This window comes from Anolis sagrei, chromosome 4, assembly GCF_037176765.1.
Source record: "Anolis sagrei isolate rAnoSag1 chromosome 4, rAnoSag1.mat, whole genome shotgun sequence".
NCBI classification, from domain to species: domain Eukaryota; kingdom Metazoa; phylum Chordata; class Lepidosauria; order Squamata; family Dactyloidae; genus Anolis; species Anolis sagrei.
The window spans coordinates 229,617,514-229,632,384 of NC_090024.1; the positions used below are offsets into that span (position 1 = coordinate 229,617,514).

The following is a 14,871-nucleotide window of genomic DNA, read 5'->3' on the forward strand; positions in this document are numbered from 1 at the left end:
TAGTAGATACATTATGACAAGCTGGAATGTGTCCAGAGGAGGGTGACTAAAATGATCAAGGTTCTGGAGAACAAGCCCTATGAGGAGCAGCTTAAGGAGCTGGGCATGTTTAGCCTGAAGAAGAGAAGGCTGAGAGGAGATATGATAGCCATGTATAAATATGTGAGAGGAAGCCACAGGGAGGAGGGAGCAAACTTGTTTTCTGTTTCCTTGGAGACTAGGACGCGGAACAATGGCTTCAAACTACAAAAGAGGAGATTCCATTTGAACACGAGGAAGAACTTCCTGACTGTGAGAGCCATTCAGCAGTGGAACTCTCTGCCCCGGAGTGTGGTGGAGGCTCCTTCTTTGGAAGCTTTTAAACAGAGGCTGGATGGCCATCTGTCAGGGGTGATTTGAATGCAATGTTCCTGCTTCTTGGCAGGGGGTTGGACTGGATGGCCCATGAGGTCTCTTCCAACTCTTTGATTCTATGATTCAATAAGCATCAAATATTTACTCAAGACCGATGCTTGCTATACCGAATGGTAGTGAAAATGACAGTGACTTCCAATAAAAATACATATTTTACTTTCTTAGATACAGAAAATTGTATGAGTGTTGTAAAAGGTCTGTTAGTTGAAAGATTTCAAAAAACAATGGGCAGGAAGTTATTCTGACGCATGCGAACCTTTTTTTTCTTAGAAGAATACAAAGAGTGTTCTCTTCATTTAGTTTGCTCCTTCTGTTTGCTGCCCTCTGCTGTCTGCATTGCCCGCATGTGAACCGCATTTATCCTGTATTTCCTGTAGAAAGAGGAATGAAATTCAATGTCTTTACACTTTCAATAATCTTGTTTTTATTTCCTAAAGGAAATTTGAGAAATCAATATAATTATCCATTTGTTTCTGTGTTTCTCTAGACTTTCTCTGCAGCTTTCCGATGCACTAATGTGTATATCAGTAAAACATTCTATATAAACATGGGCAGATAAATGAAAATAGTGTTCAAAAAAAAAAAGAAATATCAATTTGTTTCTGTGTTTCTCTAGACCAGTGTTTCTCAACCTTCCTAATGCTGTGACCCCTTAATAGAGTTCCTCATGTTGTGGTGACCCCAACCATAACTTTATATTTGTTGCTACTTCATAACTGTAATTTTGCTACTGTTATGAATCGTCATGTAAATATCTGATATGCAGGATGTATTTTAAAATCCCAAATACCCAATATGCCCAAATTTGAATACTGGTGGGATGGGGGTGATTGATTTTGTCATTTGGGAATGTTGGAGTTGCTGGGATTTATAATTCACCTAAAATCAAAGATCCTTCTGAACTCCACCAATGATGGAATTGAATCAAACTAGGCACACAGAATTCCCATGACCAAGAGAAAATATTGGGTCTGGTGGACATTGACCTTGAGTTTTTGGAGTTGTAGTTCACCTATACCAAGAGAACACTGTGGACTCAAACAATGGTGGATCTGGATCAAACTTGGCACAAATACTCAATATGCCCAAATGTGAACACTGGTGGAGTTTTGGCGAAATAGACTTGACATTTGGGAGTTGTAGTTGCTGGGATTTATAGTTCACCCACAATGAAATAGCATTCTGAACCCCACCAATGATAGAATTGGACCAAACTTCCCACACAGAACCTCCATGACCAACAGAAAATACTATGTATTCTGATGGTCTTTGGTGACCCCCGTGACACCCCCTCGCGACCCTCACAGGAGTCCCGACCCCCCAGGTTGAGAAACACTGCTCTAGACTTTCTGTGCAGCTTTCTGATGCAGTAATGTGTATATCAGAGAAACATTCTATATAAACATGGGCAGATAAATGAAACTAGTATTCTAAAAGAAAGGAGAAACACCTGCATAAAATATGCATATGACAATCATATATTGAAATAAATTCGAATATTTGAGCTGATCTTTAAAGAAACACTCACACATTCATATATATAAAAAGAACTGAATGCAAATATGTCTGAAAAAGTCAAAATATTATATAAAACAGAATAGCCATATTTGTCTGTCTGTGGTTTAGTTTATGATATTGGGTCATGGTGGCACAATGGGTTGAACCCTTATGCCAGCTGAACTGCTTACCTGAAGGGGGTGAGTTCCCATCTGTCAGACCCAGCTTCCCATGTGGGGACATGAGAGAAGCCTCCCACAGGACAGTAACACATCTGGGCATCCTCTAGGCACCGTCTCTGCAGATGGCTGATTCTCTCACACCAGAAGAAACTTACAGTATGTTCTCAAGTTGCTTCTAACATGATGAAAAAAAGTTTATGATACATTGTTCAGTACATCCCTACACTTTGATGGCAAATTAGTCCCTACTTAAATAAATGGTCATCCTTAGTGAAGATTATGACCCATTCTATTTCTTTCAGTAAGAGCAAAGCTACAATCCTAAATCTATGACTCTGGGAGTAAGTCCTATTGAATTCTATGGGACTTATTTCAGATTTTCCAGTTGTGAACCCACTGGCATTACCATCAGGACTGTTAACTCTGTGATGCTTGCAATGCTTTATAGGCAGTATATCACTCTTTGATAGGGATACAAATAATGTCTGCAAATTTCACATGTTGTACCATTCTACTCGAACAGTTTTAGTGCATTTTTGTTTTTCTTGTTTTCATTTTTGTCCTGGATGTTGCAAAAGCTCCATGTACAATCCTGCCATCTTTTATGCAAAGTACAAAATCTGAGGCAGAAATAAATACTTTTGTCTCAAAACCTTGTGAAATATCCAAGCCCCTCTCCCATTCCTGACATACAAAGGGATGATTATTTTTAGAAATAATATTTGCACGTGAGAGTGAAATAAGCATAGATGTGATAAGGGCATTGTTATTTATTTATTTACTGCATTTATATACCGCTTTTCTCACCTCTGGGGGACTCAAAGCAGTGTACATCAAGTAATGGCAAAATTCAATGCCAACTTATATACAACCAAAGCATAATTACTAAAACGATAACATATAACTATGAATTAAACTATTAAAATCCTATTAAACATAGAACATAAACAGAAATTTAAAACAGAATTTAAAATGTCTTAATATAACATTAGAATTATATACCTCACTACCTCTGAGGATGCTTGCCATAGATGCAGGTGAAACGTCAGGAGAGAATCCGTCTAGACCATGGCCATATAGCCCGAAAAAACCTACAACAACCCATATACCGTATATACTCATAGAATCATAGAATCAAAGAGTTGGAAGAGACCTCATGGGCCATCCAGTCCAACCCCCTGCCAAGAAGCAGGAATATTGCATTCAAATCACCCCTGGCAGATGGCCATCCAGCCTCTGTTTAAAAGCTTCCAAAGAAGGAGCCTCCACCACACTCCGGGGCAGAGAGTTCCACTGCTGAATGGCTCTCACAGTCAGGAAGTTCTTCCTCGTGTTCAGATGTATAAGCCGACCCGATTATAAGCCAAGGCACTTAATTTTACCACAAAAAACTTGGAAAACAGATTTACTCAAGTATAAGCCGAGGATGGGAAATGCAACAGATACTGGTAAATTTTAAAATAAAAAATAGATACCAATAAAATTATATTAATTGAGGCATCAGGAGGTTAAATGTTTTTGAATATTTACATAAAACTGTAATTTTTACATAAAGCTTGCATACCCTTCCAATAAAAATAAATAGAATAAAAAAATAAATGTAATAATAACAGCAATAATAAAGTAAAATAATAAATGTAATAATAATAATAATAATAACAACAACAACAACAACAATAATAATAATACATTTATTAGGTATTTATAACAGAGTAAAATAATAAATAACCTTGACTCGAGTAAAAGCTGAGAGGGACTTTTTCAGCCCAAAAAAAGGTCTGAAAAACTAGGCTTATACTCGAGTATATACAGTAGATAGACAGACAGACAGACAGACAGACAGACAGACAGATAGATAGATAGATAGATAGTACCTCATTGGCACACAGCTGAGAATCATAAAGTTGGAAGGAACCCCAATGTCCATTAAATCCAACCCCTCAATAGTGTTCCATGAGTCATGGCTATCTACTTTTAAAAAAAGCCAACAAAAACCACACACATCTCCATGAAGACATATCTACCACTTCCTGAAATGGAGGTTTGATTGAGTTTGAAATTAGTGTGAAGCTAGTCCTTCCTGTTTGTAGCTATTTCTCTGTTGTGCTGATTCAACCTCCTTCCTTCAATGTTTAGGGTCATCATTCCATCTTAACTTGAAACAGTAGAGCTGAAATCCTTTGTATGCACACTAATCCCATTGAGATAAATGGGATTCATTTACCAGGTCTGTGTACACAAACACAAGAGTCCTTGCTTCTGTTTTTTTTTTAAGGCCTATCGTTTAGCCACAAAGAAGAAAATAAAACATAGCATTCCAGGATAACCTAAATATGTGTTTTTAGGGAAGATCTAAACCCACTGAAGAAAATGTATGGAACGTTTATACCCTTAGATCTTGAAGTTGCCATGAAACTTCTTAGTATCTAGGGCTGTTATGCCTGAAAACAGAAGAATGTTCAATTACACAACTTCATGCAAAGTTGTTGAATGCTTTACTTATATATTTTGTGTCAAAAGCATTGCATAAATAAATAAGTTTAAAACTAATAAAATAAAGAGAGGACAAACAGCTTAATAGTTTTAGACCAAAAACAGGCAATAGTGACTGCATTATCTGTAGCTTTAAACCTTTCTTTCTTTCTCTGTGCATGAGGCAGGGCATAGTGAGCAAGAATACAGGTGTGGAGCTATTTGTTCTGCTCCACAGTCACACAAGGTGGAGGATTCTTCTAGGAAGTGCCATTTTGAGAGGTTGTCTTTTGATCTGCCAATTCCGCTTCTGAGTCTGTTCAGGGACTTCCAAGTTGCCCATCCTTGGTTTTCCCCTGGAGGGGGACATCGAATTTCCTGAACTTTCTGCCCAGAGGGATATTCTTGCTGTTGCTGGAGGAACATTTGGAGGAGTGGTGGCTCTCATGAAGCTTTTCCTTGATTTATGTCTACTGGGAGGAGGCTGATAGCCATACAGTGGGTGGCTTTCACAGTATTCAGTCTTATTTCTCTCGCAGTTGGCACCAACTGTTGAATGCTAAGAGATATCTCTATTTCACTTTATTGCATGTGTGTGCACATGCCGGAGGGAGGGAGAAAAGAAAAACCCTCAGATATCCAAGGGTGATTGTGAAATATGCTTGTCTATAGCAGATGGAACCAAAAGAAGAGATTAACGGTTATTTTTTTTACTTTTTTTAGTTTTATTGTACTTAATAATTTACTTTTAATTTTATTAGATTTATTTATTACCTTAACAGCAAATTACATAGAATCATAGAATTGGAAGAGACCACATGTGCCAACCCTCTGCTATGTCGAAAAAGCACAATCAAAGTACCCCTGACAGATGGCCATCCAGCTAATGTCTCATTTTTATAATCTACTTTGCAACAGTCCATTATATTATAGCTCAGGTTCTGGATTTAATATTGCAACATCATATCAGAGGGTTTTTGTAATTCTTGTATGTGTAGATATTCCCTAACTTATTTTTATATTAGGATTAGCTATAATAATCCAATGCAACTGCAGAGTGATACCTGCAAAAACTTATTCTAAAATAAGAATCAGTCTTAATGTTGCTGCTAGATTTGGGTTTTTTTTTTTTACTCCCACCCCTTCCTCTTTCTTATAATTAATAGGATGAATTGGAACTATATCTGCAATGGTCCTTTTTGAAGGTATGATTTCAAGCTCCAGTTAGAACATTGATTCATACAGAGCTATGTTAAACTTTTTCCTCGTATTTATGAACCCTTTAAAAATTCCTTATGTCAAGTGTCCTAGTTTTTCAGCTTACATGAGTTGGCCTTTTTAATCTGCTACTGTTTTTGTCAGTATCTCCTGACATCAAGCACTTTGGTTGATCTTTCTCAGATCAAATATACATTTTGTACTGGGTGCCTAATAACAATATATAAGAAGGCTGTCGACACATGATTTAACTAACACTAAGAGATACACAGGGCATTTTGATTTGATTGTGCATCTCATGCAAAATGGTAGATCAGGACTTATATCATTTGTCGAAGGCTTTCATGGCCACAATCACTGTGTTGCTGTGGGTTTTCCAGGCTGTATGGCCTTGTTCCAGAAGTATTCTCTCCTGATGTTTCACCCACATCTATGGCAGGCATCCTCAGAGGTTGTGAGAATTTTGTTCATTTTCATGGTTTCCTCCTTTCTGTTGAAATTCTCCACATGCTTGTGGATTTCAGTGTCTTCTCTGTGTAGTCTGACATGATGGTTGTTAGAGTGGTCCAGTATTTCTGTGTTCTCAAATAACATGCTGTGTCCAGGTTGGTTCATCAGGTGTTCTGCTATGGCTGACTCTTCTGGTTGAATTAGTCTGCAGTAGTCATGGGCCCGAAATTTGTCCCATTCATTTCATTCATATTTCCATTTTATTCCATCCATTTGGATGGCATGAAATGGAAAGGCACTCCTGAAACAAAAGTGAAATCAATACGAAAAGCAGGTGGGCATGCCTTTCGGATGTATTATATGGCAACTGGCAGGACCTGGAGCCGAGCGCCAAATAAAGAGTGCTCCTTACTCACGCTCAACTACAGGCAACCTCGGTGCTTTGGGCTTATGCACCCAGGTCTGTTAGGGCCTGCAGCAGAGCAACAAGTAAGGAGCGCTCCTTAATCGGTGCTCAGCTGCAGGCCCTGCCGGGCCCGAATACATAGGCCCAAAGCCTGCACTCATAGGCTCATGCACGTTGGGCACATTGCCCCCCCCCCCCAAATAATGAACACGAAAATGAAAAGAAAAAAACCCAAATATCTAACCTCCCGATTTCGGGAGGTTCACATGAAAATGGTTCACAGCCCTACCAAAAGCCAAACATGAAACAGATCAAAGTAAGTCCTGAATGCACAAGTCTAGTCTGCAGTGCCTCCCATGTTCCTTGATTCGTGTTTGGGCAATGTTGCATTTGATGGTCCCTATGTAGACTTGTCCACAGCTTCATAGTGTCTGTGAGAATAAAGTGTGGAAGCAGAGAGTCACCTTGTGTTCATTGAAGGAAATGAAATCTACGAAAAAAGAAAATAAAGAAGTACGGCCAATTAGAATTCAAGCACTGCCTAGAAGATCATGCTAACCCACTCTGAAGTCCTAAAGTACTGGAATATCATGACATTGGAAACTGATTTGGCAGTAGGGATCCATATGACCTTATAAACATGTGGTTTTGTTGTTAATGGAAATACTGCTGGCATTTTGGTTGGCCTTGCTTTTCCCCTCATCATTTCCCGTACAAATTTCATTATCTTTGTGGCCCAGATGAGACATTTCACCTGTTATTTAAGAGCAACCAAGGAGTCTTGGACTCTATCCGAGTGAAATGAACCAGAGGGGAATACTAGTGTAAATTTAGCAGGAATGGAAAGATATCTTAGCTATGTGTTTGGAGACCAGAGAGAGGGTGGTGTGGACACACATCTTTTCAAATATACATTGTGTGGGTATGTTTTAAGGAAGTTTGGGAAATACTTAGGAGGACTTTTTTCCGTTCATATAACCACAACAATGTGCTAAAACCACTTTAATGGTGAGGCATACAGGCTGCAAGTCACATAGCTAGTCCATGACTTATCTAAGACATTTACATGCCTGAAGCAAAAAATGAAATGGAACCTTTCAATAAAATCCTATGCAAAATGTTTGTTCTTATCATTCCTTCTAACAATGAACTTGACTGGTGAGTGCCAACAGAACTGTTGCCAGAAAAGGAAATGTCAGTTCAAGCAAATAATGATATTTGCAAATGAAAAAGTATTTGCGGAAGTATCAAAAGAAGGGGCATGAAGAAATGTTTGTAAACTAATTGTGGGAGCACCCAATCCCCCAATACAGCCCAGTGAGAACTGAGCATGCTCGCTATCTGTAGAAAGTTGGTTATTGAATGGAAAAGGAAATGGATAATGGAGCACTAGTGGAAGGATGGAATTCCATGCTTGAGATTCTAATATAGGGAAATGCAGCCCATAAGTTATCCTTTTTAATGGTTCTCCCTAATATCTGACCCTGCTAAATCTCTCATGCCCCATAAAACATTTTTTTCCAGAAAATCCAAGAAATTGCAACAGGAAGACAATTTCAGTAGCATTTGTTAGCAGAAATTGGTTGGTGCATCCTCATGCAGGTGGACAGGGTGAAAACAGCCCACCCCTGCCTTATGGGTTCCTAAAGGATGCACAAAGCATTGAACAGGAAAGTGTTTCCAAAACAAGGTTCAACTACTGGGGTGTTGTGTGATGTCTATTATTTTATTTATTTATTTACAGCATTTTATTCCACTCTTTTCAGCATGAAGGCAACTCAGGGTGGTGTTCAGATTGGCAACAATTAGATGCCATAAACATACATACATACATGGCAATTAAAAGCATTTAATGCCACATAATAAAAACCCATATAAAAACCAATTAAAACTATAATAATTAATGTCTACCAGTTTGACTCCATCAGAGGATCCTCTTAAGATGTACAGACACAGAGACAGGCAAAATGTCAGGAGAAAATGTTGCTAGAACATGGCCATATAGTCTGGAAACCACACAACACCCCAGTGATTCTGGCTATAAAAGCTTTTGACAAGGGTCAAATATATTGTAACATTTGGTGACAAGTCTGATTTAGTTAGTGGTCCCTGAATTTAAGAGGGGAAACATAAGAGAGTTCTAGTACATTACTTCCTTCACATCCCACTCTCCCATTTGTCATTGACACTGGAAGAGCATAGGGAAATTCCTTTCTTGGACGATTACTTCTAGAATTCCCAGCCAATGCGACCAAGGAAATAATGTTTCCAAGCTCTGTTGGAATTGAAGACCAAACCACTCTCCTCAATAGCCTTATCCTTAATTTGTAATTTCTTGCTTAACTGTGACAGGACTGAGAGACTTTAGCCCCATTGTGCACAAAACATTTCAGCAGCTATCACAAATTACTGGGCAGTGGGACTGTGCTGCTGACCCCTCCTCATGCATCACACTTGCTGCCAGCTCTACTCTTGGACAGGGATACACAACATATAAACATAACAGTGCAAGGCAGGACTGACATTACTGCTTGAGGTAGAGCAGCGACTGGTATCCTCTGCATAGGTTTTAAAACTAATGAAGCAAACCCTCCAATATTTCACACAGGAAAAGCAAGACATGTGCAGCTATGCAAAATCAAAATGTGATCAAGATGGCAAAGGATAGTAATGAGGAAGAAAAGATATACCTGGAGAGGCTGCAATGGTTTGCAAGAGCCTACTGGGAAGGGCAAGGTTGGACTCCTCCCTCTCCTCCCTGTTGAGTTAACTGAGTGTGAACTTAGTTGACAAGCTGAAGACAAGGAAGGGAGATGGGGAAAAGAGAACAGATGAAAAGATGGGACAACAGAGGATCAATTGGAGAGTATGGCCAAGTGATTTTGGCATGTGATCCAAAATACTCCCCAAACATTTCTCCACATGATTCATAGCAGCAATGCAGTAACAGCAATTAAATGACTAGAAATGTGCTGCTATTGAGATGACTGTCTCATTTGGCCTAACAGTAGACCTGCCCTGGACCAAGAAGTGCTGTCTTGCTGCTCTCTCGTGTATTCTGAGATAATTCACAAAAGCAAATACTCACAGCTCTCTTTGTTTTACAGCAAATCACACAAAGGGAATGGGGAGAATCTAGGCCTTGTGCATGGAGCCTGTGTCTTAGGAATAAATTGCCTTCTGAGCCCTGTGACAGTGCACAATTGTTTCAGCATTTAATATATCTGCTTGACATTTTCACCCACTAACTCGGCTCCAAACTCGCCTTTACACAGTGAACAAGATGAGCTATTTGCTGTGAGCCAACTTTAGCTCCTGTATATCCACATTTCTCTCTCTTATCTTGCTTATCTCTCCTCTTGACACATTGTCCTTCTTCATTTCCCATATCACAAATCCCATTGCCTCTGATCCTGTCTCCTCAGCCAAGAAGACGTCAGCTTCCACTGACGAACGGGAAAATGCCAGCTTGCCAGCCTCCGAAGAGCATCCACAAGCCTTACTTCTTTCAGAATCCACGGAATCGCCCCAGAAGCAGATGGAAAGGAACTCAGCACAGCTTCCCAGCCCTCCTCCGTCGCTTCCAATTCCACCGCCTAAGACTGCATCCAAAGTCTCAAAGATTGTACCAGGTAAGTCTCAAACAAAAATAATACAGTGGGACAATTGCCACTTTTAATCCTTCTGCTTCAATATTATCAGTACTATGGTAGAAAGTGGTGCTGATAATTTTTGGGAATAGGATGCTGAGCACTCTGTAGAAATTGCCAGATTTGAAGGACTATATTTATTTATCGTGTCAGGAGCAAACCAAACAGTTGTATTGCATTTTTAACAAACAAACAAACAAACAAACAAACAAACAAACAAAACACAAAGTTTGCAAGCTTGGTAGTTGATTAAATGTCCTTTGACCAGTAGCTGGCCACTTCGAGTGCCTCTGGTGTTACTATAAGAAGGTCCTCCATTGTGCATGTAGCGGGGCTCAGGTTGTATTGCACCAGATGGTCTGTGGTTTGCTCTTCTCCACACTCGCATGTCATGGATTCCACTTTGTAGCCCCATTTCTTAAGGTTGGCTCTGCATCTTGTGGTGCCAGAGCGCAGTCTGTTCAGCGCCTTCCAAGTCGCCCAGTTTTCTGTGTGCCCTGAAGGGAGTCTCTCATTTGGTATCGGCCATTGATTGAGGTTCTGGGTTTGAGCCTGCCACTTTTGGACTCTCACTTGCTGAGGTGTTCCAGCGAGTGTCTCTGTAGATCTTAGAAAACTATTTCTTGATTTAAGTCGTTGACATGCTGGCTGATACCCAAACAGGGGAAGAACTGTTTCCTGTACAATGTGACAATTGACATATAAAAGTATCTAGTATTTCTATACTAATATTTGATAGGTGAAGAGTGTCATTCTCCAGATGTTCTTGGACTATAATTTCTATCGACCCTAACAGGTATAACTAATGATGAGAGATAATTGGCAGTTGAAATCTGATGATGTGGGAGAGCTATACGTCACTCATATTCCTCTAATTGCCAGTTACTGGGCATTGTCAGTTATTGGGAATTTGACAGTTGATATATTTCCTGTTTGATGCCTACCTAGTTTAAAAAGAAAATCAATACAGTAGGAAAATGGATGGATGACGACGAATAATGATTTTTGATGACGACTGACCACTGTAATTATATGATTGTATTTTGCTATTTTAATGTTTTGGTGTGATTTAGAATATGATGTTTTAATGACTGTCTGTAATATTGATGTTGGAAACCAGCCTGAGTCCCTCGAACGGAGGTGAGAAGACCGGTATACAAAACTGCTAAATAAATAAATAAATAAATAAAATAGATAAAGTTTGAAAATACAAAATTTCAGATTCAAGATTTCAATCTAATACTCTAAGAGGAAATTGAAGATATAGGTAAAGTGGCCATTTATGCATTATTTTCCCCCACCATCCAAAGATGAAAAAGGACTAAACTGCTCTTCATTTACAAATAAAGGACTGTTTTGTGACATCGCTTCAAACAGAGAACTGTCTATGGTCAGATAGGAAACATGACCACTTTAATGTTAGATGATAGCTAACTAGACCAAAGCGTGGTTTGGGTGCAGGACTAGAACTTTGGGAGATAAGGGTTCAAATCTCTTTTTGCTGAGAGAACTTGGGGAAGTCTTACTCTCTTGAGTCTAAAAGGTAAGCAATAGCAAACCTTCTCTGAACCAGTCCTGCCAAGAAAGTGGAAAGTTCTCCATAAATTGAAAATGCCTTTCTCATCAGATGGGTTGTTTTTCCCCATATCTATATGCTTCTGGCACACTGCTGGGATGGAGTCCACCAAAGCCTATCATATGATGTGGGGCTACTTCTGGTGGGGCCAGCAGCATGCTGGCAGCGTACTAAGAGGGAGCCCCGAGGATATGGGTGACAGCCAGGGACAGCTGGGAAACATTGTAGGGTGGCAGCCCACGATCAACCACGGTAAGGAGACAAAGTCGGGTATTACCCCAAGGTTTCTCCTGCTGTCCCACATTGTGGACCTCCATGTGATGAGGTCTTTAAACACACACAACAACAGAATAGCATAAACAATCCTATTTACAAAAAAAGTATCACCATACAGTCCATTCTCCCTATCCACAGATTCTGCACCTATGGATTCAGCTATCCATAGCTTGAAAGTTGTTGTTGTTTTTAAAAAATACCAAAAGTAAAACTTGATGTTGCCATTCTATATAAGAGATGCCATTTTGCTACATCATTATATATAATGAAATTTGATCATCCATGGACGTTTGTATCCACAAGAAGATTCAGGAACCAAACCTCAGCAAAAATGCAAAGATCCATTGTACAAGTTTATGTAGAGTTATTGATGTACATGTTTTACATGTGTATGGCATGTGGGAAGCAATAGATGTTAAGGATAAAAAGAGGAGGGAGGGAATAATAAATGTAGTAATAAAGTAAATACATAGTAAATAAGATCATCCACCTTCACAGCTATACAGTGGGTCCTCTGGATCTGTGGGGGTTCGATTCAAGGATCTTCCATGGTTGCAAAAAATGTGAATGGATATGCCTCAAATTACTAAATGGTTGTAACATGCATGTGGGTGCTTCAGCATGTGCATGCTCATGTTATTGCCATTTATATATAGGATGCAACGATCCTAAGATAATTGAAACTGCAGATCTGGAGCCTTCAGATCATAAGGTCTTACTGTTCTGGATTGAATCAAAGGAATGGGTACTGGGAAAACATATAATGAGTTGCAAAAAGTTTAAGAATTCTTAAAAACAAATCTCTCTTCAACTTTTCACTTTAATCCTATTGTTTAAAGTAATGCACTAATTTTTGCCCACCTAAGGCCATTATATATTATCATTTGATTAAAGACTGACAATGGGAATGGCTTTGATACTCTTGATAATCAGAACTTGCAATGATGATGGAAGGCTGAACTGTTATTAGACACCCCAACATCAAAATAATTGATTAAAACAGATTTTGGGGAGCTTCTTGTTAAAAGGAAGGTTTTAGTGATGTCAGTACCCATAAAAAGAAGAAAAAGTCTGTAATCTGTAATACTTTTCTTTTGGTCCCAAAACATCTTTGCCTTGAAGCATGTCAGGATAACTTAAAAAATAAATTCATGCTAGGGCAAAAAAATTTTTGATGCATTTCAAGCATTAACAGGATTAAATTTACATTTTCAAAGCTTGACATGATAGTCATTGCCAAACTGAAACTCATTCAGTTCTGCAGAACAAGCCCCCTGAGGAGCGGCTTAAAGAACTGGGCATATTTAGCCTGCAGAAGAGAAGGTCTGGACAATATTCACTGAAAAGATCTGTACCAGAGAACACATATTTTTAAAAACATAGCTTAACTGATATAATGATTACTCCTTGAAGCAATATTTGGATAAATTCCTATTTTAACCCAAGGTAATGATCCGGAGCTGGGGGGGGGGGGGGGGGTTTGCAATCATATATGGACTTATGAAAGTAATACTTTGTGTACAAATTTCCTGTTAGGATTTCAGTCTATTTCCAATTTTAGAAATGAGGTATTTGCCTTAAGCAACTTTTAGCTACTACATACTCTCCAACATTTCACAGATGAAACCTGGGACAAGTGTAGTCAAGCAACATCAAGTGAGATCAAGATGGTGAAAGCAGAGGATAATCAAATTAAAAAATATAAAACTTTATTTATATACAGCTCTATCTCCCCGAGGGGACTCAGAGCAGTTCCCAGGTAAAAATCACAGAACATACAGAGTAAAAACAACATAACCATAAGATTATCAAAACAAAATATGCATAAAAATTATCGCCATAACACACATATATTAAAAAGTAACCCTGCCTGTTCAAGGCAATTAATTTTTTAAAAAAATGCCGTGCCAAGATTTGTGCAAGCCCAAAAATTCTAGGGGGCCCGGGAATTAAATACAATGCTATGGCAGGCAACAATAATATTAGGTACGGGTCTGTGGCTGTTCATTCCAGGGCCGACTAGAGGAAATGATCTGGGTAATTGGTAGGAAGTATAAGGCCGTATTCGACAATGTATAGGGCTGAATTAGAACTGGCCATTTTCAAAAGGTTGTTGAAACCACCAGGTCTTCAAGCTCTTACAAAAGGAGGGCAGGGATGGGGCCTGTCTAATTTCCCTTGGAAGGGTGTTCCAGAGGCGCGGGGCCACCACTGAGAAGACCCTCTCTCTCGTCCCCACTAACCACGCTTGAGATGGAAGTGGGACCAAGAGGAGGGCCTCCCCGGAAGATCTTAGAGTTCATGCCGGTTCATAGAAGGATGCAGCAGTTTGCTTTTGCTTGAGTTTACTAGAAAGAACAAAGCTCCTCTCACTGAGTTAATTGAGTGCAAATTACTTTGGTATTTTGAACTCCATTTGTCAAAACCAGCAAATTGCAATGAGGGAAGATAAGAATTGTAGTCTAGTGTTCAAATCACCAAAGCTCTAACTATTTTGTTTATTTGTTTATTTGCTATATTTATATACCGCCGTTTCTCAGCCTAGCCGGCGACTCAACGCGGTTTACAACATAATATAACAATCAACAGTATACAGTTAAAAGCATAAAAAACATAAAAAACATAAAAGCACAATTCATACATCAATACCAATCCAGTTCGACTCTTAACTAAAAACGTGATCCAGTTCGTCATCCATGTTGCCAGTCTTTTAGTCAGGTACCATTCGTT

General features: G+C 39.1%; 1 protein-coding gene across 7 annotated transcripts in view; it reads left to right on the top strand.

The window, feature by feature from the left end:
* Positions 1-14,871, top strand: part of PHACTR3 (phosphatase and actin regulator 3) — a 275,922-nt gene that overhangs the window by 140,302 nt on the left and 120,749 nt on the right. For all 7 annotated transcript variants that reach the window (XM_067468215.1, XM_060772011.2, XM_060772015.2 and 4 more), the window contains one exon: positions 10,065-10,271. In XM_067468215.1, the coding sequence (XP_067324316.1) occupies positions 10,065-10,271 (207 nt within the window). The remainder of the gene's footprint in view (positions 1-10,064; positions 10,272-14,871) is intronic.